The sequence below is a fragment of the Oryx dammah genome, unplaced genomic scaffold (assembly GCF_014754425.2).
Source record: "Oryx dammah isolate SB20612 unplaced genomic scaffold, SCBI_Odam_1.1 HiC_scaffold_11, whole genome shotgun sequence".
NCBI lineage: Eukaryota > Metazoa > Chordata > Mammalia > Artiodactyla > Bovidae > Oryx > Oryx dammah.
The window spans coordinates 21697979-21722202 of NW_024070195.1; the positions used below are offsets into that span (position 1 = coordinate 21697979).

The window sequence follows — 24224 nt, forward strand, 5'->3', positions numbered from 1 at the left end:
TCCACACACTAGTTTAAGCATCCATCTGGGGTTTTGTTTTGTTTTCTAGGCAGGGCTTCTTTGCCTGTATTGTGTCTCTTCTTTGCTTAGCATGTAGAACAGAATCTGGCTTTAGTAGGCATTCAGTCCATATTTGCCAAATGAGTGAATGTCTGTGTCTTGCTACTTTGTCTTACTCGCTACTTAAGGACTAAATGAAGCTTGTCTGGTGTTCCCTTGGGGAATGTCCCTAACTGCTGTTCAGTCCAGTTCCCACCAGGACGCCTTTTCAAAGTGAATCTTTTGTCCGCAGGCCTCTGTCTACACTTTAGGACAGGACCTGCACCTACTGGTGACAGAATGTCAAGGAACCTCTTTGGAGGGTCAGAGCCCCCAGCTCCTGTTGGGGGTAACCACCCTGAAGAGTGAGCCTCCAGAGTCCCCCCAAGAGACCGCCCAAGAAGTGAGTGGTGAGTGCCAGAGGGTGAACTTAGTCAAGACACTGGGAACAGGCCACTGACAGGTGCGTGGCCTTCTAAGTGAAAGCTTGTTTATCTGTGTTCTCAAGTTTTGTTTTTGTCTAACCCTGTACCTAAGCAAGCTTTTAAAAACAGCTGAAATTGTAAAATGTTAGAAATCTAAGATCTTTTCAACTCCCTTAATAGTTAGGAAAACCAAAACTCAGAGTATAAATGACTTGCCCAGGGTCAGCAGAGGCAGCGTTGTCACCTGACCTTCTGACCAAGATTCTCTTTACTATATGTCTCTACTCCACATTTCTAATTCCACACCTGGAATTTATTTACTTGGTAGCTTTCCATAACTTTGTCTTTTTCCCCATGGTAATGTTTTCTTCAGTGGCCTCCTTCAAGATGCACCCTCTGTCATTCACAAGGGCTTTTTATACCTTCGTAGGCCCTCCCAGATATTCTGGAGACTCTAGCCAAGGACCTGTGTGCCTACTAGTCATAACCCAAACACATTTCTCCAGGGTACCAGAGACCAAATGAACAGAAGAACAATTCCCCAGGCTACCTGCCTTCCCTCCCCTCCTGCTGGAGGGTAGGATTTATTTAGGGGAAAGGAGGAGGGCAAGGGGGAAGGTTAGTTGGGGCCATTTTATGGGGTGTTTAAATTCAAACCAGGAAGTTCAGACTTGAAAAATAGTTGGGTACCATTGAAGCCTTTTTTTTTTTTTTTCATAAAAAATATGATTTACAGTGACTGTTATTTGTGTGTATTTGGTATTTCATTCTCACCAGTCACGGAACACTAGTTTAAAATGAAAACTACCGAGTACTTGAGTTTTGCTAGCCTCTTAATGCTCAGCTCTGATTCTTAGTGTCAGACAGATTGTTAAATTTTAGATGTTGATGGAGAAGTAGAAAAGACCTTGGTATCATCTTACTCTTGGCAACTTAAGCCCACTTTGTCTTGTTCTGTCTTTGGCAGAGATATAGAGCAATGGGATCAGTGTGGTGTGTGTAGTGAGCATATATGTTTGAAAACATTCTTCTACCTTCTTCCCAGGCTTAACCCTAAAGCTTTTCCACCTCAGGAGGATGATAAGGAGCAATCACAGAGTCTGGTCTGACGTTTGCTCTCAGATTTCCCATTGCTCTTGATCTCTTTGCCCCTCTTCCATTTTCTGTTGCCATCCTGCCCCTTTTAGCTTAGCCCTTTCTCTGACAGCAGAACTGCTTCCCACTGTGCTTTTTAAGCTATTGGTTTTTTGGCATATATGCACTGTGGGGAGATTAGGTAGTAATAGTGAACCATGGGCTAGGCTATTTTATTTTCCTAGCAAGCTTTATCCTCTCTAGTATGAAGGAACAGCACCAAAAAGATTCCACAATGATTCACTGTTGAAGCAAAGAAAAGTAGTGCTATGTTCTGGGTTAGAATATCCCCTGTGCACTTCGTTTAGTAATTCTAGACTTGCTCTATTGTTGCCGTCTTGGCAAACAGTGGTACATTACTTTGCATGGGGTCTTAAAGGGCTTTACAGAGGGCTTTTATGTTATCTCAGTCTTCATTGCCCCTGGAAAGTAAACTGTGTTCGCCTCCTGTACAGATAAGGAATTGGAAAGAATCTTCCAAGTGACAGTGCAGTGATGTGCAGTCATTATCACTGTTTGGATTATGATTTCCAATGCAGCAGATTCTCAAAAGTTCTCCTAGTTTGCAGTTAGCATCTCTTCTATGTATGACTGTGTGTCTGACTTTTTTTTTTACTGAAGTATAGTTTATTTACAATGTTATTAGTTTCAAGTGTACATGTATGACTTTTTTTAGAGCCATTTTAGGTTCACAGCAAAATTGAAAGGAGATTTCTCATCTCCCCCTGCCTCCCACACATACCCAGCCTCCCCCATTATCAACTCAATATTTTTATCCTCATTTTCTCTTTTCATCTTTCTCTTACCTGCTTTCCTGTTGCCCCTTGGCTTTGTCTCTGTTCTCCACTTCTTACCTTTCTTCTTTGTTCTCTGGTTAATGTTTCTTTATTCACCAACTTCTTCTTTCCTCTCCTTATTTTCATCTGTGATTTCTGATTTTTATTTTATGTATGTGAAAGTGCATCACTGGAAAGCACCTCATGAGTTCATAAACACCTATTCTGTGGGTGGGAGACACTAAAGCTCTAGAATTCCTGACAATGAAAACAGACGTGATGTTCTAACTTAAGATCTGTATCTTAGTTCTTGGATGTTTAACAAACATAAGATTTAGGGGCTGGGTCCCCCACAAAGGGCTCTTGTAAAAGCTACTGTTTCTTTTCAGGACTCTTGTCTGCTCCGTCCACAAGGCCTGCTCCCCAGAGACCAGACCCTCTCCAGGAAGAGAATCCCAGAGACCAGGCTGCAGTACTGGGGTTGAACTCAGCCAGGTCCCAGGTGAGCAGGGTGCCCAGGCTGTGGGAACCTCAGTAGTAGCCCTCCTTCCCCCGCCCACCCATCCGTGGCCCTTCCCTTGACGCACACTGCTCACCTGAGAGCCTTTCAGGTGGCACAGTCCCTCTGCCTTCACCTTGTCACCGAATATCACACACCATGTGCGCCTCACCTGGGAGCTCACACACGCGCTGTCACCTCATTCCGCACCGTATGCGGAGGGCCCATCCAAATCTCAGGCTGTGAGAATAAGGGGCAGAGTGAGGCCCTTGGTTTCCAGAAGTGCCTCCACTCATTTGATGCCCAGTTTCAGATGTTTTCTCTTTTGGGGAACCTCTGGTTTCTCTCCGCAGTCTGAGAACCAACCTCTTCCTCATATTCCTTTATATCCCCAGTGTTCTGCACATGCCCAATTAATACTTGGTGATGGTAATGGCAGTACTGTGTATCTTCACAGAGTGGACTCTTGTTCATTTTTTCCCTTATTTGTAGTGGTCCAATCATTGTCCGAGTTGTTTAGTTTGTTAGTGTTTGTCTCCCATTGAGGCCCTTTCCTCTGAGTTTGTTTCCTCCAGACAGGTTTTCATGTAGTCCTCTCCTTGCTCAGTTTTCACCTGTGATTTCTAATTGGTTCTTAATCCTGTCAGACCCAGGGGTTCCTATTCTCAATGCTCTACGTAGCTTCCTGAAAACCAGTGTATAGCAAGTGAAATGTATAGCAAGTAAAACTTGCCTTATGTATATTTAAATCAATGTAATTATCCTAAAATGTAACATAATGGAGAAACAAAATAATTTATTAAGAAAAAAAGAAAGAATTCCCTGCTGGTTCGGGGGTTAGGACTTTGCACGCTCACTGCCTCAGGCCCAGGTTTGATCCCTCATCAAGGAACTGAGATCCCATAAGCTGTGTGGGTATGAATTTTAAAAGTGCAAACATTTGAACATAATAATTCCAAGAAATAATTAAATGTTGCACCCATATGTAATCAAGTTTGAATTAAGTTAGAGTAAGAAGATCAACAGTCTGGGCAATGAAAGGGCAGAGATATGGGTAAATGGAAGTAGAATTAGAATAGAATAGAATGAAAGGAGTGTTGAGTCAAATAATGAAAGGCCAGCCAGAGAAAGAGAAAATTAATATTAATTGAAGTAGGGCTAAGACGAAGTTATGGGTTGTATTGTGTCCGGAAAAGATATATTGAAGTCCTAACCCCAGGTACCTGTGACTGATCTGAGTTGGATATAGACTTTTTGTGAATGTAATCAAGTTAAGATGAGGTCATACTGCATTAGGGTGGGCCCTGCATCCAGTGGTCAGTGTCCTTGTACAAAGGCCATGTGATGACAGAAACACACACAGAGAAGGCCATGTAACGACAGAAGCAGAGACCAGAGTGATGCATCCAGGGGACACTGAGGACTGCTGACAACCCTCAGAAGGTAGGAGAGAGGCAGGACAATACTCTAGACCTTCAGAGAGCAGGCCCTGCTGGTTGGTCCTACTGGTGTGCAGTGTGGTAGTCAGCACCCTTCACAACTAGTCCCTTTATCTTTACCACAGTGAAGAGTAAGAGGCCATTTGTTGTCCTTGTAGACATCAGTGAAGACTGAGGAAGCAGCGCCGGTTCTTGTCTCAGAGGAGTGGCCAGTTCCAAGTCTGGCTCAGGAGAAGATTACAAACATCAGTCTCATGGGTAAGGACAGGCCTCTGGCTGGTGTCCACCTTTCCCATCATTAACCCTGACTCAGCCATCGTGAAGCCACATTTCCTACACACTCTTCTTTCCCCTTCTTCTGGGCTCGATCTCCACACTTCTCTCAGCCTGTCATTTTGTATCCCTCACAATCACAGTACCTTGTATTACTAGTCACTCAGCCTACTGATTCTTGCTGTTCTCTGATCATCCCTCTGTATTCCCTGATGCCCTCAATGTCTCCTCCTTTGCTCCCTTTTTTCCCACTTTGCAAGGGTCCCATATAATTTGTCATTTTCACACATCCCTTAATATCTGGAAATTCCACAAACACCTCTGCCTTATGCCTTCTTCACGTCAGAGGAAGTTCTCTTTACTCTGAGAACACTAAAAATTATGTGTAATTTTCTTTAAATAGTCTTTGCCCCATTAGGCCTTCTCCCTGGAAACTGACCTTTCTTACTATCTTCCCACACTGCACCACGTTTTTCGGATTGCTATGAGTATGTTCCTGGGACACCTGTTGATTTTTGGTTTTAATTTGAAACATCCTATTCCCTACCCTGGAGATTTTTTTCTAGATACAGGTGGCAATAACATTTGAATTATTTGAATTATCAATGTGTTATTTTAGCTGAAGAAGTTGTAACTAAAGATGGATTTTTTAACACAAAGCAAGAAACTTCTGAAGAAATGGAACAAGGTGCTGAGGCCTCAGGAATAGCCAACAGGTAAGTGTCCATGTAGAATAGTTCCTACAAAAGTAAAAAATTGGAATGAAACCAGAGAAACCAGTTGGTAAATGTCTGCTTCCCTGGAATAATACAGAAAAAGTAACACTTCTATGATCATAGGAGGCCCCACACCAAGACACTGACCTGTCGGTATATCATAATTACACAAAACCTTCAGTTGGCACACGGTTGCCTTCAAGAATCCTCTCTTGGTTCCTTGTCTGATCACTGTTCCCCTGGCTCCCTTATGTTTTTGTAGAGCTATAGATACTGATGCCAGAAAAAGAAGATAGAGAAGTCAGAGGATTGAGATAGGAGAGTGAGGGCTGTAGATGAGGCTGTTGTCATGATGGTTAAAGAAATATCAGATCTGGAAAAGGATTTAAGACAGGAAGATAGGCAGGGTATTTTCAACCTCCATTAGGGGAGTCCTGAGCAAGAATCAAAAGGAGTGAAGCTGATAATGGACAAATTAAAGGAAATAGTAGATTTGCACCAGTGACCTGGTGAAAACACCACCTGAGAGTCACCAGAGCCATTTGCCCACATACCCAGGGTTAATAAGGTGGGACTGAGAGCAGCACCAACAATAGTGTAGTTTGTGAACTCGCACAGTGGACAAAAGGGGACACAACAGAGCATACCCACAGGTGAACAGCCCCAGAGGAGAACGGGCCTAATAACAGAAAGCTTCCTTAACATGAGAAAGGAGATGGTCACCCAAATCCAGGGAGCACAGGGAGGAGAGTCCCATCCAGGGTAAACCCAAGGAGGAACAAGCTGAGACCACACAGTGATCAAACTAACAAAAATTAATTATAAATAAAGATATTAAAGCAACAAGGGAAAAGCAGCACATTACAAGGGAATCCCCATAAGGTTATCAGCTGATTTTTCAGCTGAAACTCTGTAGGCCAGAAGGGAGTGGCAAGATATATTTAAAGTAATGAAAGGGAAAAATCTACAACCAAGAATACTCTACCCAGCAAGGCTCTCATTCACATTTGACAGAAATCAAAGTTTTACAGACAAGCAAAAGCTGTGAAAATTCAGCAGCACCAAACTGACTTTATACAAATGCTAAATGAACCCCTCTAGGTGGGAAACACAAGAACAAAAGAGGAAGAGAGGAAGGGAAGAAAAAAGACCTTCAAAAACAAACTGAAAACAATTAAGAAAATGGAAATAGGAACATATATATCAATAATTACCTTAAATGTAAATGGATTAAATGCTCCAACCAAGGGACACAGGTTGACTGAATGGATACAAAAACAAGGCCTTGTATATATGCTTTCTACAAGAGACCCACCTCAGACTTAAGGACACATACAGACCAAAGTGAGGGGATGGGAAAAGCTATCCATACAAATAGAAATCAAAAGAAGGTTGAAGTAGCAATACTCATATCAGGCAAAATAGACAAGAGACAAGGAAGGTCACTACATCATGACTGAGGGATCAATATAAGAAGACAACAATTACATATGCACCCAATGTAGCACTTGCCTTATATATTGAGATGCTCTGAACAGCCATGGTCCTGGAGAAGGGAATGGCTACCCACTCCGGTATTCTTACCTGGAGAATTCCATGGACAGAGGGTACAGTCCATGGGCTCACAAAGAGTCAAACATAACTAGGTGACTACACTTGCACTTTAACAGCCATGAAAGGGGACATTGACAGCACCACGGTAGTAGTAGGGAACTTTAACACCCCATTTACACCAACAGACAGATCATCCAGACAAAATTAATAAAGGAAGCACAAACCTTAAATGAGAGATTAGACCAAATAGACTTAATTGGTATTCATAGAGCATTCCATCCCAAAGCAGCAGAATACACTTTCTACTCAAATGCACACAGAACATTCTCCAAGATAGATCACATCTTGGGTCACAAGTTTACTGAGGCTTAAGAAAATTGAAATCATAAAAGCATCTTTTCTGATCACAATGCTATGAGATTTGAAATAAATAACAGGAAAAAACCTGTAAGAAACACAAACATATGAGGCTAAACAATGTTGTTAAATAGCCAATGAGTCACTGAAGAAATAAAAAATACCTGGAGACATATGACAATGAAAACATGTTGATCCAAAACCTATGAGATGCAGCAAAAGCAATTCTAAGAGGGAAGTTTATAGCAGTACAGTCTTATCTCAAGAAACAAACAAAATCTCAAACAACCTAACCTTACACTTAAAGCAACTAGAGAAAGAACAAACAAAACCCAAACTTAGAAGGAAATAAATCATAAAGATCAGAGCAGAAACAGAGACAAAACAATAGCAAAGAACTAAAAGCTTGTTCTTTGAAAAGATAAAATGGATAAGCCTTTAGCCAGACTCATCAAGGAAAAAAGGAGAGGACTCAATAAAATTAGAAATGAAAAAGTTTCAGCTGACACCACCAAAATACAAAAGATCATGCTATGCTGCTGCTAAGTCGCTTCAGTCGCATCTGTCTCTGTGTGACCCCATAGACGGCAGCCCACCAGGCTCCCCCGTCCCTGGGATTCTCCAGGCAAGAACACTGGAGTGGGTTGTCATTTCCTTCTCCAATGCATGAAAGTGAAAAGTGAAAGTGAAGTTGTTCAGTCGTGTCCGACTCTCAGCGACCCCATGGACTGCAGCCCACCAGGCTCCTCCGTCCATGGGATCTTCCAGGCAAGAGTACTGGAGTGGGGTGCCATTGATAAGAGACTACTATTAATACAAGCAACTGTATGCCAACATAATGGACAACCTGGAAGAAATGGACAGATTCTTAGGTACGGTCTTCTAAGACTGAACCAGGAAGAAATAGAAAACATGAACAGGCCAGTCACACGAACTGAAACAGTGTGATTAAAAAACTCCAAACAGGGCTTCCCTGGTAGCTCATGGGTAAAGAATCCACCTGACAATGTAGGAGACATGAGTTGGATCCCTGGTCCGGGAAGATCCTACACGCCGTGGAGCAGCTAAGCCTGTGCTCTTGAGCCCGGGAGCCACGACTGCAGAGCCCACATGCCACAACTACTGAAGCCCGTGTGTCCCAGAGCCTGTGCTCGGCAGCGAGAGCAGCCACCAGTGAGGAGCCTGTGCACCACAACAAAGAGTAGCCCCTGCTCACGGCAGCCAGAGAAAAGCCTGTGCAGCAAGGAAGACCCAGTACAGCCAAAGATAAGTAAAAAATTATGTTTACAAAAGATAAAATGGCCCCAAAGTGGAAAAAAAAATCCCTACAAACAAATGTCTTGAACCAGATGGCCTCACAGGTGAATTCTGTCAAACATTTAGAAAAGAGTTAACACCTACCCTTCCAAAACTCTTCCAGAAAATTGCAGAGGAACACTCCCAAGCTCATTCTACAAAGCTATCATCACTCTGATACCCAAACCAAACAAAGATACACACACACACAGAAAAGAAAATTACAGGCCAATATCACATGAACATAGGTGCAAAAATCCTTAATAAAATACTAGCAAACTGAATCCAACAACATATTAAAAGGATCATATACCCTGATCAAGTTGGATTTATCCCAGGGATGCAACATGGATTCTTCAATATATGCAAACCAATCAATGTGATACACCACATTAACAAATTGAAGAATAAAAACCATATGATCATTTCTATAGATGCAAAAAAAAAAAACTTTAGACAAAATTCAACACCCATTTATGATTAAAATTCTAGAAAGTGGTTTTAGAGGGAATCTACCTCAACATAATAAAAGGCCGTTATACAGCAAACCTACAGTTAGACAACCCTCAGGAAGGGAGAAAATATTTGCAAACAAAGCAGCTGAGAAGGGATTAATCTCCAAAATATGTAAACAGCTCATACAATTCAATATTACAAAAAAAATCAACGGATAGTTAGGGAGTTTGGAATGGACATGTGCACACTGCTATATTTAAAACATAACCAACAAGGACCTACTATATAGCACATGGAACTCTGCTCAATGGTATGTGGCAGCCTGGATAGGAGGGGAGTTTGGGGGAAAATGGATACACATAAATGTATGGCTGAGTCCCTTTGCTGTCCACCTGGAACTGTCAAAACATTGTTAATTGGCTATTCCCCAATATAAAATTAAAAGTTTTTTTTTTTAAAACAAAACAATGAAAAAATGGGCAGAAGATCTAAATAGATATTCCTCCACAGAAGACACACAGGTGGCCAAAAACAGATGAAAAGATGCTCAACATCACTAAGTATTAGAGAAATGCAAATCAAAACCACAGTGAGGCATCAACCTACACTAGTTAGAATGGCCATCATCAAAAAACCTACAAACAACAAGTACTGGAGAGGATGTGGAGAAAAGGGAACCCTCCTACACTGTTAGTGGGGATGTAAATGGTACAGCCACTATGGAGAACAGTATGGATGTTCCTCAAAAAACTGGAGTTGCCATATGACCCTGCAATTCCATTCCCAGGCATATACCTGAGAAAACCATAATTCAAAAAGATACATGCACCCCAGGGATCACTGCAGCACTATTTACAACAGCCAGGTTATGGAAGACACCCAAATGTCCATCAACAGAGGAATGTATAAAGATGTCATACATATATACAATGTTAGCCATAAAAAGGGATGAAATAATGCCATTTTCAGAGACCTAGAGACTGTCATACACAGTGGAAGTAAGCCAGAAAGACAAATATTGTATAATATCACATGTGGAATCTAGAAAAATGGATGAACTTATTTGCAAAGCAGAAATAGAGTCACAGATGTAGAAAACAAACTTATGGTTAGGAATTGGGGAAGTGAGGGGTGGGATGAATTGGGAGATTAGGATTGACATGTATACCTACTGTACATAAAATAGATAGCTAATGAGAACCTACTGTATAGCACAGGGAACTCTGTAGTCAGTGCTCTGTAGTGACCTAAATGGGAAGGGAATCTTAAAAAAAAAAAAAAACAGTGGCTATGTGTATAACTGATTCACTTTGCTGTACAGCAGAAACTGACAATGTTGTAACTCACCATACTCCAATATCAATTAAAAAAAAAAATAGTACATACATGAGTGCTGGTTGTGGAATGAAAGAGTGTGTAGCATAGGTGCTCCTGATGCAGAAAGACCAGATCATGAGCAGAAGGTGGGCTTCTGGTGAGACCACCAACTCCTCGGAGACTTGAGTAAAGAAGAAAAAGGAAACAGCTTGGGATAATTACATTGAAGAGCAGGGCGGGGGATGATAATTCTTCTTGACATTTGTTCGTCTTAGGCAAACAGGGACTACAATCTCAGAAGAGAAACGTCTTAAAGCTTGAGAAGTGAAATCTTTCATAAAGCTGGTGAAGTCTGAGCCAAGCGGTACTAAACAAAGAGAAGTAACACTGTGACTTAGCTCAGGACTATAATTAGAGAATATAAATCTGCTCATGTGTCTGTCAGGTACATTACATCAGATAACTGAAACCATGACTCACAGTGCCTCTGAGAATCAAGATATCTTACTATTTGATGTGACAAGAAGTCTGAAGGGGTAGGCTGTTCTAGGTTTGAGGCTTCATCATGATATCAGAGATTGAGTGACCCTCAACATCCTCACTCATTCAGTAAGCATCACTCATATTCAGAATCACATATAATAATACAGAGACCCTACCTTCAGTAAGTCATGTGAGGGTACAGCAGATAAGTGAACACAGAACACAATGCAGTATGCCTTCGTGCCCTGTAGCTATGATAGATCTTGCAGCAGAGGACCCAACTGAGATCTGGATACTGGAGAGGGTATCCCAGAAGAGGTAACATTTGAGACAAAACCTGATGAGTAAGCCGGCATTTACCAAATAAAGAGGAGGCAGATCAGAGAGAAAATGAAAATGCAAATGCCTGGAGAGGCTAGAAGAACTGGGAGAGAAGAGTCACAGATCATTCTGAAGAGCAACTTTCTGCCTGAAAAATTCTGGGTCCTCTTTGGAGTAGGAAAAGAGGTCACATTTGGAGATACCAAGAACTGAGTACAAAGAAGATCTGAGAAAAGTGATGAAACACCTATTGTGGGGAACTGGGAAGAAAGGGACAAGAGGACATGAGAAGGATTTCTGGGCCGTATTGACTAACTAGCTGAACTTCAGAGACCATCATTATTAGCTGTTATCAGTCTACCTCATTGTGTTATTTCTGTGGCACTGCTCACTCCTGGATGAGGAATAGAGAAGACCAAGGAAGGGATTGATCTGGTGCTGAAATTTGCTGGTCCAGCACTACAGACACTGGGGCAGGGTGATTGATGATCCTGGCAAGAGAGGGACTAAAGCGATGGATAATGGAGTCTAGATGGAAGAGCAAGGGAGGTAAAATGAGGAGGGAATGGAGGAGTCAGAGTGAGAGAGAAGAACCAGTACCATGGGACAACTGTATGATGGAGGCTAGAGTGAAAAGAAATTGGGACCAGAGAGTGAGCTTTTGGAGTTTTCAGCAATGGAAAGTTCAGTGTAGTGAAGTGACAGGTTTCAAGGAGGATCCCTGAAGTTGAGGATGTCAGGGAACTCTTAAGATGGATGTGTTGAATGGATCATACACACAGATATTAACGACATTCAGGATGATAAATGCTCTAAGCAGATAAATATATGTACTGTAAATTATATTGGGCTTCCTAGATGGCTCAGTGGGTAAAGAATCTGCCTGCAATGCAGGAGACCCAGGAGACTTGGGTTTGATCCCTGGGTCAGGAAGATCCCCTAGAGTAGGTCATGGCAACCCACTCCCAGTATTTTTGCCTGGAGAATCCAATGGACAGAGAAGTCAGTGGGCTACAGTCTGTGGGGTCACTTAAGAGTCAGACACGACTGAGCATAAATGCTCTAAGCAGATAAATATATGTACTGTAAATTATATTACACCATACTTTTTTCACTGCTTTTTTCTCCCTTATGTCTTCTTAAATTAGACCATTTACCAACAGGACATTAGTAAATAAAATGCAGATTTCTAGAATTTAAGAAGCTTGTATGAAATAATAGTTTTCATCTTAGTAACTTTAGCACACTTCTTTGAGAAACCCATAAAAATCAGTTCAAGGGCAATCAGTCTGAGTTTCTCTTTTGTTTCTCCCCAAAACAGTGTATCCACCAGATGAATGCAGAACTAGAGGAGGCCAAATCCTTCTTTGTTCAGAAAGTCTGTTAGAGATGAGGGGGCTCAGTAAATAACCACCCATTTCTTTGTCCAAATTCAGAACCAAATGATAGAGACATAGGAGTAAAACAGATAGTTCTAGAAACCTCAGCTTTATGACCGACAGAAGCTAGACCAATAAAGCTGCTCAGATGCAGAGCTAAATGGATGCATAGTGACTGCAGACCCTTTCCGCACAGGCCTTCCTGATCCATCTTGGCTGGGGGAAGGAACATGGAATGTCTGCAACCTGCTCATAAAGAGGACAGCCCAGTTCCTTCTCCCAGATTCAACAGTTAAATTATGAGGGGTGAGTTGGAAGAAGGGAGGCCAGAAATGCTCAGTCTGGCCCGAGCTCTCCCCACAGAAACATGAGGAGTGAGAAGTATTCCCCACAGAAGAATCTTCAGGTGTCGGTGGATTTATCCTGTGTCAGTAAATAAGACTGAGAATTTTTACAGCCTGTGTTTTTTCTTTCTCAGAGACTGTGTACCCCAGAACCCTTGTGGTACCCCTGTTCCTGTTGAAAGGACACTTGTGCATTTGAACACTCTCAGGGACCGTCACCCGGGTGACTTGTGGGCTCGGACGCACATCTCCTCCCTGGAATATGCTGCAGGAGACATTACCCGAAAAGGCAGGAAGAAAGACAAAGCTCGAGTGAGTGAACTACTCCAAGGCCTTGCATTTTCTAGTGATTCAGATGTGGAAGAGGGTAACGGGCCTGAGACCCAGCCTGCTCCAAAGAGGCTAAAAAGGTCAGGTGTCCCAGAGAAGAACTGGACCAAAAGAGATATTAAACCCAACTTTCCATGCTGGTCAGCACTGGATTCTGGACTTTTGAATCTCAAGAGTGAAAGGTTGAACCCAGTAGAGTTCTTTGAGTTATTTTTTGATGATGAAACATTCAACCTGATTGTCAGTGAAACCAATAATTACGCTTCTCAGAAAAATGTCAACTTGGAAGTCACAGTTCAGGAAGTGAGGTGTGTGTTTGGTGTCCTGCTTTTGAGTGGACTCGTGCAGCGTCCCAGAAGGGGGATGTACTGGGAAGTGTCTGATGCTGACCAGAACCTGGTTAGAGATGCAATCAGAAGGGATAGATTTGAATTGATTTTCTCACACCTGCATTTTGCAGATAATAGCCATCTAGATCAGAATGATAAGTTCACAAAATTGAGGCCTCTCATAAAGCAAATGAATAAAAACTTTCTCCTATATGCTCCCCTTGAAGAATACTACTGTTTTGATAAGACAATGTGTGAGTGCTTTGATAGTGACCAATTTCTGAATGGTAAATCTGTTAGAATTGGCTATAAAATCTGGTGTGGTGCTACCACAGAGGGTTATCTGGTTTGGTTTGAGCCTCATCAAGAAGAAACAACTCTGATGGCAGGTAAGGATCCTGATCTTGGTTTCGGTGGAAACCTCGTGATGAATTTTGCTGATGTTCTTTTATCAAGGGGTCAGTATCCATATCACCTGTGCTTTGATGGCTTCTTTACAAGTGTCACATTGGTGTCAGCCTTGAAGAAGAAAGGGGTGAGGGCAACAGGGACAATTCGTGAGAGCAGGACTGAAAAATGCCCCCTTATGAGTGCAGAACATATGAAAACAATGAAGAAGGGGTACTGTGATTTCCGAGTAGAAGAAAATGATGAGATAATTTTGTGTCGTTGGCATGGTGATGGTATTATCAGTCTGTGTTCCAACGCTGTTGGCATAGAGCCAGTCGATGAGATACACTGTTTTGCCAGTGACAAGGAGATCCCTCAGATAAGTCAACCATCCATAGTGAAACTGTATGATGAATGCAGGGAAGGTGTAGCTAAAATGGAGCAGATCACTTCCAAATACAGGGTGAGAATAAGAAGCAAGAAATGGTACTCAGTTTTGGTGAGCTATATGATTGACATAGCCATGAGCAATGCATGGCAGCTACACAGAGCCTGTAACCCAGGTGCCTCTCTAGACCTTGGGGATTTTCAGAGATATATTGCACATTTCTACTTGGAGCAGAATGCGAATATGTCAGATTAAGGCAGGTGAAACAGACACAATGAAGACATTAATAAAACACAGAAAAGTCACAACTATACAGCAGATTGTACCCAAAGCAAACATGATGTATGTATACAAATAAATAATATTTATTTTTAGAATGTAGAGTTTCAAAAACTGTTATAACAAATGATCTGTAAAAATGTTGAAATCCATTGGTACTTTGTGTTTGTCTAATTTTGATATAAACATATGGGAAATCCTTTATTAGTTGCATTGAATTGATTATCCATTTAAAGAATGAAATCCTGCCTTTTTTTTTCCTGGTGGTTTTTTCTAGGGAATGCCATTTATAAATGCAGGCAGAATTTAATATAATCCCTATCAAATCACTCATTAACATTTTTCACAGAACTAGAACAAATAATTCCAAAATTTATATGGAATCACTAAGGACCCAGAATTGCCAAAGCAGTCCTAAGGAAAAAGAGAAAAGCTAGAGGCGTAACCCTCCCAGACTTCTGACAATACTACAAAGCTAGAGTAATCAAAATAATGTAATGCTGGCACAAAAAACAGACACGTGGATCAACGGAACAGAATAAAGAGCCCAGAAATAAACCTACACCTATGATCAAACTTCGACAAGAGGCAAGAATATACAAAGTAGAAAACAGTCTTCAAGTGGTACTAGGAAAGTTGGACAGTCATATGTACATCAGTAAAGTTAGAACACACCCTCATACCACATACAAAAATAAACTCAAAATGGCTTAAAGACAAATATAAAACATGACATCATAAAAGTAGAAGAGAGCCTAGACAATTTATTCTCTGACATAAATCATAGCACTTTTTCCTTAGGTCAGTCCCCCAAGTCAGTAGAAACGAAAGCAAAAATAAACAGATGAGGCCTAATGAAACTTAACAAACTTTTGCACAGCAAATAGAAACATATAAGCTTTTGCACAGCAAACAACAAAATGAAAAGACAACCCATAGACTAGGAGAAAATATTTGCAAATGATGTGACTGACAAGCCACAAATTTGGCTTAATTTCCAAAATATACAAATAGCTCATACAACTCAGTAACAGAAAAATAACTCAACTGATAAATGGGCAGAAGACCTAAATAGATATTTCTCCAAAAAAGACAAAAGTCCAAAAGGCACATGTGAAAAGATGCTCAACGTTGCTAATTATTACAGAGATTCAAGTTAAAACTACAATGAGGTATCACCTCACACCACTCAGAATGGCTGTCATCAAAAAGTCCACAAATGGGTCTTTGCTGGGGCACAGTGAATAAGAATCCACCTGCCAATACAGGAGACATGGGTTTGATCCCTGGTCTCATAAGTGCCTCAGAGCAACTAACCCCTTACACCACAACTATTGAGCCTGTGCTCTCAAGCCCACGGGCCACAACTACTGAAGCACCCGCATGCCTAGAGTCTATGGTCTGCAACAAGAGAAGCCACCACAATGAGAAGCCCACACATTGCTACTAGAGAAAGCCTGTGTGCAGCAACAAAGACCCAGCATAATAAAAAATAAATAAAAAATTGTAAAGACTACAAATAACAAATGTTAGAGATGATGTGGGGTGACGGGAACCCTTCTACACTGTTGATGGGAATGTAAATTGGTGTAGCCACTATGGAGCCTGGGCTTCCCAGGTGGCTCAGTAGTAAAGAATCTGCCTGCCACTGTAGAAGTCATGGGCAGATTTTCCTGAATTGGGAAAATCCCCTGGAGGAGGAAATGGCAACCCACTCCAATATTCCTGCCTGGAAAATTCCATGGACAGAGGAGCCTGGTGGGCTACAGTCCATGGGGTCACAAAGAGTCAGATGTAACTGAGTACACAGTATGTAGAACAGTATGGAGGTTCCTTAAAAGCTAAAAATATAATCCAGCAATCCCACTCCTAGGCATATATCAAGTGAAAAGCCCTAATTCAAAAAGACACATGTACCTCAGTGTTCATAGCAGCACTATTTACAGTAGCCAAGCCATGGAAGCAACCTAAATGTCCATTGAATGGATGGATAAAGAAGATGTGTTACATATATACAAGGAAATACTACTCAGCCATAAAAAAGAATGAAGTAATTCCATTGGCAGCAACATGGATAGAACTAGAGATCATCATACTAGGTGAAGTAGGTCAGAGAAACACAAAATCACTTATGTGGAATCTAAAGTAGGATACACATGAACTTACAAAACAGACTCATTGATGCAGAAAACTTATAGTTACCAAAGGAGAGAGAATGGAAGAGGGATAAATTAGGAGTTTGGGATTAGCAGATATGCAGTACTATATATAAAACAGGTAAACAACAATGTCCTACTGTATATAGCACAGGGAACTATATTCAATCTCAAAATAAATGATAATGGAACATAAAAATAACCACAGGATGGCACTGAATCCATAGTTGAAAATCAAGACAGATTCCATGAGGTCAGGAAGATCTAAATAAAACAGGTGTCAGAGGCTGATATACCCACTTCCAATTGTGTGTAGGCAGGGATGTTGAAGGAGTGTTCTGTAAAGGGAAAACTGGAGTTGAAGCAGTGTCTTTTGAGTACTGAAGTGAAAAGTGTGTCCTATTGTGACTGTGGAAATTGGCAGCAGAAGCCAAAGGAGTCAAGAAAACAGTAAATATGGAGCAAATCAGGGTAACAATAGAATCATCATGAGAAGAAAGGCAAGGGCAGCGGTAAAGTTGACATAAAGCCTATGGTGAAAACTACTAAGGAGCTTAAATGAGTCCAGGATTCAAGTCATCAGAGCAGGTAACCAAAGGAGAAATACTTAGGGGTGGAGGGGTGGGAAGGTGAATGATGTGAACTGTGACTCTTTAGTGCTGAAGTTTAGTATTGATGATTTAGACAGATCTCACTCATTTTTGTGTGACATACATTGCATTCCTTTCTCACCCTAACCTGTACCTTCCCAATCCTGGCTGGATGGCAAGTAGTCCGACTTGAATTCTTTCAACAGGCATGAAATTACCCTCATGCTGAGGTGCAAGTGTAAGCCATGCATGACAGTAACAGATTCACTTACTCCACACTCAGATGCTCAAATGTTATTTTCTTTAATCTGTTATTCCTTGTGAAATACATCACTAAGGTGGATTGCCTTCTGCTTTCAGTGGAATGTCTGGTATCTATGTGAAAGTGTTAGCCACTCAGCTCTGTCCAATTCTTTGCAACCCCATGGACTATAGCCTGCCAGGCTCCTCTGTCCATGGAATTTCCCAGGCAAGAATACTGGTATCTACAAATACCCACTTACAAGAGTATTAATAGAATGCGGGTTTTGATTAAATGATAAGGGACTTCCCTGGCAGTCCAATGGTTAAGACTGTTTCCAATGCAGGGGGCATGGGTTCAATCCCACTGTGCCACATGCCCAGTAAATAAACAAACAAATGATAAATGACTAGTACAGATACTGGTTGCTAATGTGGGCAGGAATTGTTTACAGGATAAACTCTTACTTCACTTTCTATCTTGATCTTTAGAGCCCTCTGTCCATCCTCTACTTGGCAGTTATCAAAGGTTGTATTTATTATCTCCCCCTTCCAAATGTGTTCTTCTCAAGGGCTCCATAATTAAATACATAAATGACTTCAGTACCCACCCAGGGACCATAGATTTCATCTGTGATTCCTTCCTACCACCCACCTCTTAATCTCTCTTGAGTCTGTCTGTAGCTCTCTACCTGGCTTCCCTGACTATCATTTAGATCACAGTTCTGTGATATCAAGGGCTTCCCAGGTGGTGCAGTCATAAAGAATTTGCCTACCAATGCAGGAGACACAGGTTCGATCCCTGGGTCCGGAAGATCCCCTGGAGGGTGAAATGGCAAACCACTCCAGTATTCTTCCCTGGGAAATCCCACAGACAGAGGAGCCTGGCAGGCTATAATCCATGGGGTCACAGAGTCTGACACGACTGAGGGACTGAGCACACGCATGCACACATACACACACACGGTGATGTAGCCTGGCTGCCTGAACACGTGCGCACATGCGCACACACACAGACACTGTGATGTGGCCTGACTGCCCACCACAGCCTCCCTCCACCACCACCTTGCCCCCCACCCAAGCCCTTCTCTGAACCACATCCACAGTGAGAGTTCTAAAGAGCAAATCAGCACCAGCTATGCAGGAGGTAGAGACAGTGTGAGTAATATTTATAAAGCAGCATAAATGTGGCACTGGAAAGTCTTTGCTTTGGGCATATTACCCTCTCTGAGCCTGGCCTACACTCTTACCATGACCCTCAAAGTGGCTCCACAGTTAAGAAGAATCAGTGATCCAAGGGATATGGTGAGGGACTCTAGTCCTAAAACTAAGACAGAACTGGCCCAGGCTAGCTATACACACCAGTCCCTGCTCAGGAAGTGATGGAGAAATAAGCTAGAAGGAACCTAGATCCCTAAGTGCTGGAACAGAACCCTGGCAATCGCCTTCCTCCGAAGTTTACACGTAAGGACCTAAACTTATATCTTCGTGAAGTCATTGCTCCTGGGAGGGGAGAGATGGTTGGGTCTCTGTTACCCCTATATCTCCCACAGATGGCCACAGTCAGGCCCAAGGAAATCCTGGTAGAAGTGCTGTTTGCAGACTTCCTGCTGTGAGGGACTCTTCCCTAGCAGGCTAGATTCCTGATTCTATATGAAGCTGTTTTTTTCCACTTTGACTCAGGTAGCCCTTTTTTGTTCCAGAGGGAACTGGCAAGACCACAACTGGGACTTCTCTTGCTTCTCCAGATAGTCCAGATAATTTAGTGGCAGGTTCACTCTACCTGAAGTCTGGGATTCAGCAGAACTCCCATTCAGTATCTTATGCTCCAGAGGTAGTCCAGTTTTTTTAATGACACATATATACACACACACATGTACATGTATACACATACACAAATGTACACACATATTAATATGGATTACTTAATACATATTAATTATAAGGTTAATATATAGACTATAAAGAATTTCTACACATCAATAAGGAAAAGTTAGGGAATTCCCTGGCAGTCCAGGGGTTAGGACTCCATGCTCTCACTGCTGAAGGTCCAGGTTTGATCCCTGGTCAGGGAACAGAGACCTTCCACAATCCACATGGTACAACCTGGGGAAAAAAAAAATTAAAAAGCCCAAAAGGAGGCTGGACAAAGGATATGAATCAAAAACTCACAAAGGGAGAAATGTAAATGACCAATAAACATATAAAAAGAGGCATAATTCCATTAATATTTGGAGATTAAAAATAAAAACAAGACACCATTACATACCTAACAGATTGGCAAGTATTTAAAAGTTTAATAAAATATTGGCAGGGATATGAAAAGTAAATTGGGACAGCCAATCTGGATGCACTTAAATATCAAAAATTTAAATGCATAAATGATGTGATATGTTAATTTTATCATCCCACTGTCCTTGAGAACTAGAAGTCTTAACATGAGAGGAAAGTGTGGTAGGCAGGCTCTAAGATGTCCTCCAGTGATCACAGTTTCCAGTATTCAAAACCTTACATAATCCCCACAACCTCTAAATAGCTTGCTTCTAACCAACAGAATGGGCTTCCCTAGTGGCTCAGATGGTAAAGAATCTGCTTGCAATGTGAGAGACTTGGGTTCGATCCCTGGGTTGGGAAGATCCCCTGGAGAAGGGCATGGTAACCCACTCCAGGGTTCTTGCCTGGAGGAATCCCCAAGGACAGAGGAGCCTGGCGGGCTACAGTCTGTGGGGTCACAAAGAGGCAAACATGGCTGAGCAACTAAGCCACACAACCAATATATACAGTAATGTTGAGGGGATGTCACTTCTGTGCATAGGTGACCAAAAACACTGTGATTTCTGTTTCTTAGCTGATGCTCACCCTGGGGATTTTGATGAAGCAAGCAATCATGATTTAAACAAAACAAAAACATAATCTATAGACTGCAAGAGAATAGTTGCAAATGATGTGACCAATAAGGGATGATTCCCAAAATAAACAGCTCATGCAACTCAATAACAACAATAACAAACCCAAACAACCCAGTCAAAAAATGGACAGAAGATCTAAATAGACATTTCTCCAAAGACATACAGATAGCCAAAAGGCACATGAAGTGTTCATCATCGCTAATTATTAGAGAAACACAGGTGATACAATGAGGTACCACCTCACACCAGTCAGAATGGCCACCATCAAAAAATCTACAAACAATAAATGCTGGAGAGGGTGTGGAGAAAAGGGAACCTTTCCACACTGTTGTTGGGAATGTAAATTGGTATAGCCACTATGAAGAACAGTATGGAGATTGCTTAAGAAACTAAAACTAGAGCTACCATATGATCCTGCAATCCCACTCCTGGGCATATGTCTGGAGAAAAATATGGTTTGAAAGGATACATGCACCCCAACGTTCACTGCAGTGCTATTTACAATAGCCAGGACATGGAAAACCTGAATGTCCATTAATAGATGAATGGATAAGCAAGATGTGCTTACCATTGCACCACCTGGGAAGCCCCAGCAAGTAAGATGCAATAGGAAAAAAGAAGGGAACTCTAATTGAAAGAGACAAGACCTATCAGCCAAACACATCTGGTAGATATCATGGAGGTCCTGATTTAAGCAAACATTTAAAGACATGCCCTTCATGTCTTTCCACTTGGGCAGAGAGAGGTGAAGTAACTCACCTACAGCCACACCAGTGGACAGGAACCAACCACAACACAGCAGCACCCTGCCACCAAGAAGCAAGCAGGTCTCTCCTTCTCCCACCCCTCAGCTTCCCCCACTCCTCTTCCCATCCAGCTCTGGCTGCCTGCAGAGGTCCTGCACCTGGCTACCCTCACTCCCTGTGTCTCCTGTCCTAGCACCGTCATCATTAACATCACCTGACCTCCAGGAGTCCATCCATATATATTAACATAAAGAACTGGAATGTAAACACTTACTGGCTATGTAATGATATAAGGTAATCGCTCCCTGGGTCTCCCGCCCCACCATTAGCATCACCTGACCTCCAGGAATCCATCCATTTCTTCCTTTTGTGCACCACCAGGGTATCTGTGCCACCCCCATTCGCATTGCTTTCAAGACAGAGCTAGTCACACAAAATACTTGACACCTGCTTAAGTGGTTTCACCTACGTTTTCTGGATAAGGGAGAACAACTTTCTGGGGGCTGGAGTGGGTTGTGTTGCTCAGTCGCTACGCTGTGACTAATTCATTTTGACCCCATGAACCGCAGCACGCCAGGCTTCCCTGTCTTTCACTATCTCCCTGAGTTTGCTTAAACTCATGTCCATTGAGTTAGTGATGCCATCCAACCATCTCATCCTGTCGCCCCCTTCTCCTCCTGCCCCCAATCTTTCCCAGCTGTGGGGGGTTGGGGGAGGACAAAGTTTCTGGGTGCAAAAATCCCATGGATGGAGGAGCCTGGTAGGCTGCAGTCCATGAGGTCGCTAAGAGTCGGACATGACTAAGCGACCTCACTTTCACTTTCATGCATTGGAGAGGGAAATGGCAACCCACTCCAGTGTTCTTGCCTGGAGAATCCCAGGGACGGGGGAGCCTGGTGGGCTGCCGTCTATGGGGTCGCACAGAGTCGGACACGACTGAGGCAACTTAGCAGCAGCAGCAGTAGGAAAGAGCACTAGACAGTCCGTCAGTCTCGAATACTTTGCTCAACTTCACCTGCTTGGGAGGTGACAATCACTTCATGTCACCAAGCTCAGTTTACTCAGCAGTGAATGTGAATGGTAAATAGCATGTCTTCCTCTTCTAGGGGGATGAGGAGGAGCACCTGTGAAACCCCAGGGGAAAACATTTTCGTCTACACGATAAGGCTTCTGCACCAGCCCATCCCCTTCCTGAGTCACCCTCCCATGCAGCACCAACTCCCTCACCTGCTCCAAATCCTGGCGCAAATGCCTCCTTCTCAGTGAACCCTTCCCTGACCACCCAAGATAATAAAACCCCACTCCTTTATCCTGCTCCATTTTCTTCTGTTTCCAAAACACTTTATTACACTGTCATTTATTTCTTATGTGCTCTGCTTAGTCGTTAGGCATGTCCGACTCTTTGTGACCTCATAGACTGTTGCCCACCAGGCTCCTCTGTCCATGAAATTTTCCAGGCAAGAATACTGGAGTGGGTTGCCATCTCCTTCTCCAGGGGAACTTCTGGACCCAGGGATTGAACTGGTGTCTCTTCTGTCTCCTGCACTGGCAGACGGATCCTTTACCACTGGGCCACCTGGGAAGCCTCATTTATTATACTTACTGTTTATTGTTTTTCTCAAGCAGGGTTCCCTGATGTGTCCCAAGTCCCCGAAACAGTGCCCACTGGCCCAAAGTGGTGCTCAGCAGATGCTGCTGACTGGCTGAGTGCCCTGTCTGAACTTCCCTTCTTTTCTAGATGCTCCTCTGCTCATAGGCACTGAAAATCCTTCATGTTACTGTCTTAAGGCTGAATGCCGGAGTGTGTTATCAGCAACTAGAACACTTTGGACTAGACTGATGAAAGAGATACTGAAAAAAAAAAAAAAAAGCAACATTCCCCAATTCTCCCTTTGGTTTCCTTAGGTCGCAGCCCTGCCCTATCAGGCCCTTTCCTCCCATCTCTCCTCTCCTCCCCTGAGCTCTTCTCCTTTATGCCTTGAGCCTCTCTTTTATGGTTGCTTTCGCCTTTGTGAGCTTTTCTTTGCCTTTCTGGAAAGGTGAGACAGGAAAGGGCTGTCTGAGCCCTGGTGCTGGAATCTGAGGGACCAAACTAAAGGTCTGTGTTGAAGGTGCGTGTGGTTTGTAGTAGCACCCTAGCTAAGGACATGCCGCTGAGTCCTTGTCCTTGTGTCCCGAGATGCTGGAGGGGGTGGGGGCAGTGAGGACTGCAGGTCTGCACTGTGCTCGTAAAACATGGACAGTTCCTTTCCCGTCCCCCTGGGAGTTCATGTGAAAGGGAGAGAGGAGGCATAGCGGAAGCTCTGGAGCAGCGGCTTTTTCCTAAAGCAAACGTTTACAGGAACTACTTAGACTTCCCAAGTGATGAATCTGCCTGTGCAGAGCAGAGAATGCTGCCTGGTTTCCCAACCACCTCAGCCACCTGCCCATTGCACTTCATGGGCATCTCACTCCTCTGAGGGTGGGGCTGGCAGTGGGGAGCATAGGTGTAGGGGCAACATGTAGACATAGGGATTGCAGTGGGAGGATGAGAAGGAAATGAATTTGCCTGACACCTCTAGCTGTAGAAGGACCATCAGGACTGTCTGGGGTCCTGATATTCAAATGTGCTCCATGAACCAGCAGCATCAGCATCAGTGGGAGTGTGTTGAAAATGAAGATTCCTGGGCTCCACCATTACCTTTTAAATTAGAATCTATTTTAACAAGATTCCAGATGATTTGTAGATACTCTAAAATTCAATAAGCACTGTTCTGGGGACTTCCCTGGTGGTCCAGTGTTTAAGCCTCCATGCTTCTACTGTCGGGGCCATGAAGTTCTATCCCTGGTCAGGGAATTAAGATCCTGCATGCCCTGAAGTAAGGCTAAAAAGAAAAAAGCCCTATTTTAAATAGTCTGCATTTAGCTAATGTTCTGTTTCCAAATGAAACAGTCAAGGAATTTTAGTTTTTGTTGTTGTTATGGTCCCCAAACTATAAGGAAAACCAAATATATATACATACATATATATATTTACATATATATATACACACACACCTATATATATTTACATATATATA

At 42.6% G+C, this 24224-nt stretch overlaps 2 protein-coding genes across 10 annotated transcripts in view; one reads left to right on the forward strand and one right to left on the reverse strand.

Annotated features, from left to right (window-relative positions):
- PGBD1 (piggyBac transposable element derived 1) overlaps positions 1-14773 on the forward strand; it is a 22222-nt gene extending 7449 nt beyond the window's left edge. For 6 of the 8 annotated variants that reach the window (XM_040249959.1, XM_040249960.1, XM_040249964.1 and 3 more), the window contains 5 exons: positions 293-449; positions 2764-2876; positions 4471-4570; positions 5205-5301; positions 12943-14728. In XM_040249959.1, the coding sequence (XP_040105893.1) occupies positions 293-449; positions 2764-2876; positions 4471-4570; positions 5205-5301; positions 12943-14500 (2025 nt within the window). In that variant the 3' untranslated portion in view covers positions 14501-14728. Of the gene's footprint in view, positions 1-292; positions 450-2763; positions 2877-4470; positions 4571-5204; positions 5302-12942 lie in introns of all 8 variants that reach the window. The other 2 variants (XM_040249961.1, XM_040249962.1) reach the window with 1 other exon arrangement.
- A 4373-nt stretch (positions 14774-19146) lies between these two features.
- The window catches only part of LOC120870398 (zinc finger and SCAN domain-containing protein 31-like), a 16202-nt gene continuing 11124 nt past the window's right edge, over positions 19147-24224 (reverse strand). Inside the window, exon 4 of one of the 2 annotated variants that reach the window (XR_005722771.1) lies at positions 19147-19616. The gene's annotated coding sequence lies outside the window, so the exon portion shown is untranslated. Of the gene's footprint in view, positions 19617-24193 lie in introns of those variants that run through there. The other variant, XM_040250061.1, reaches the window with a different exon arrangement.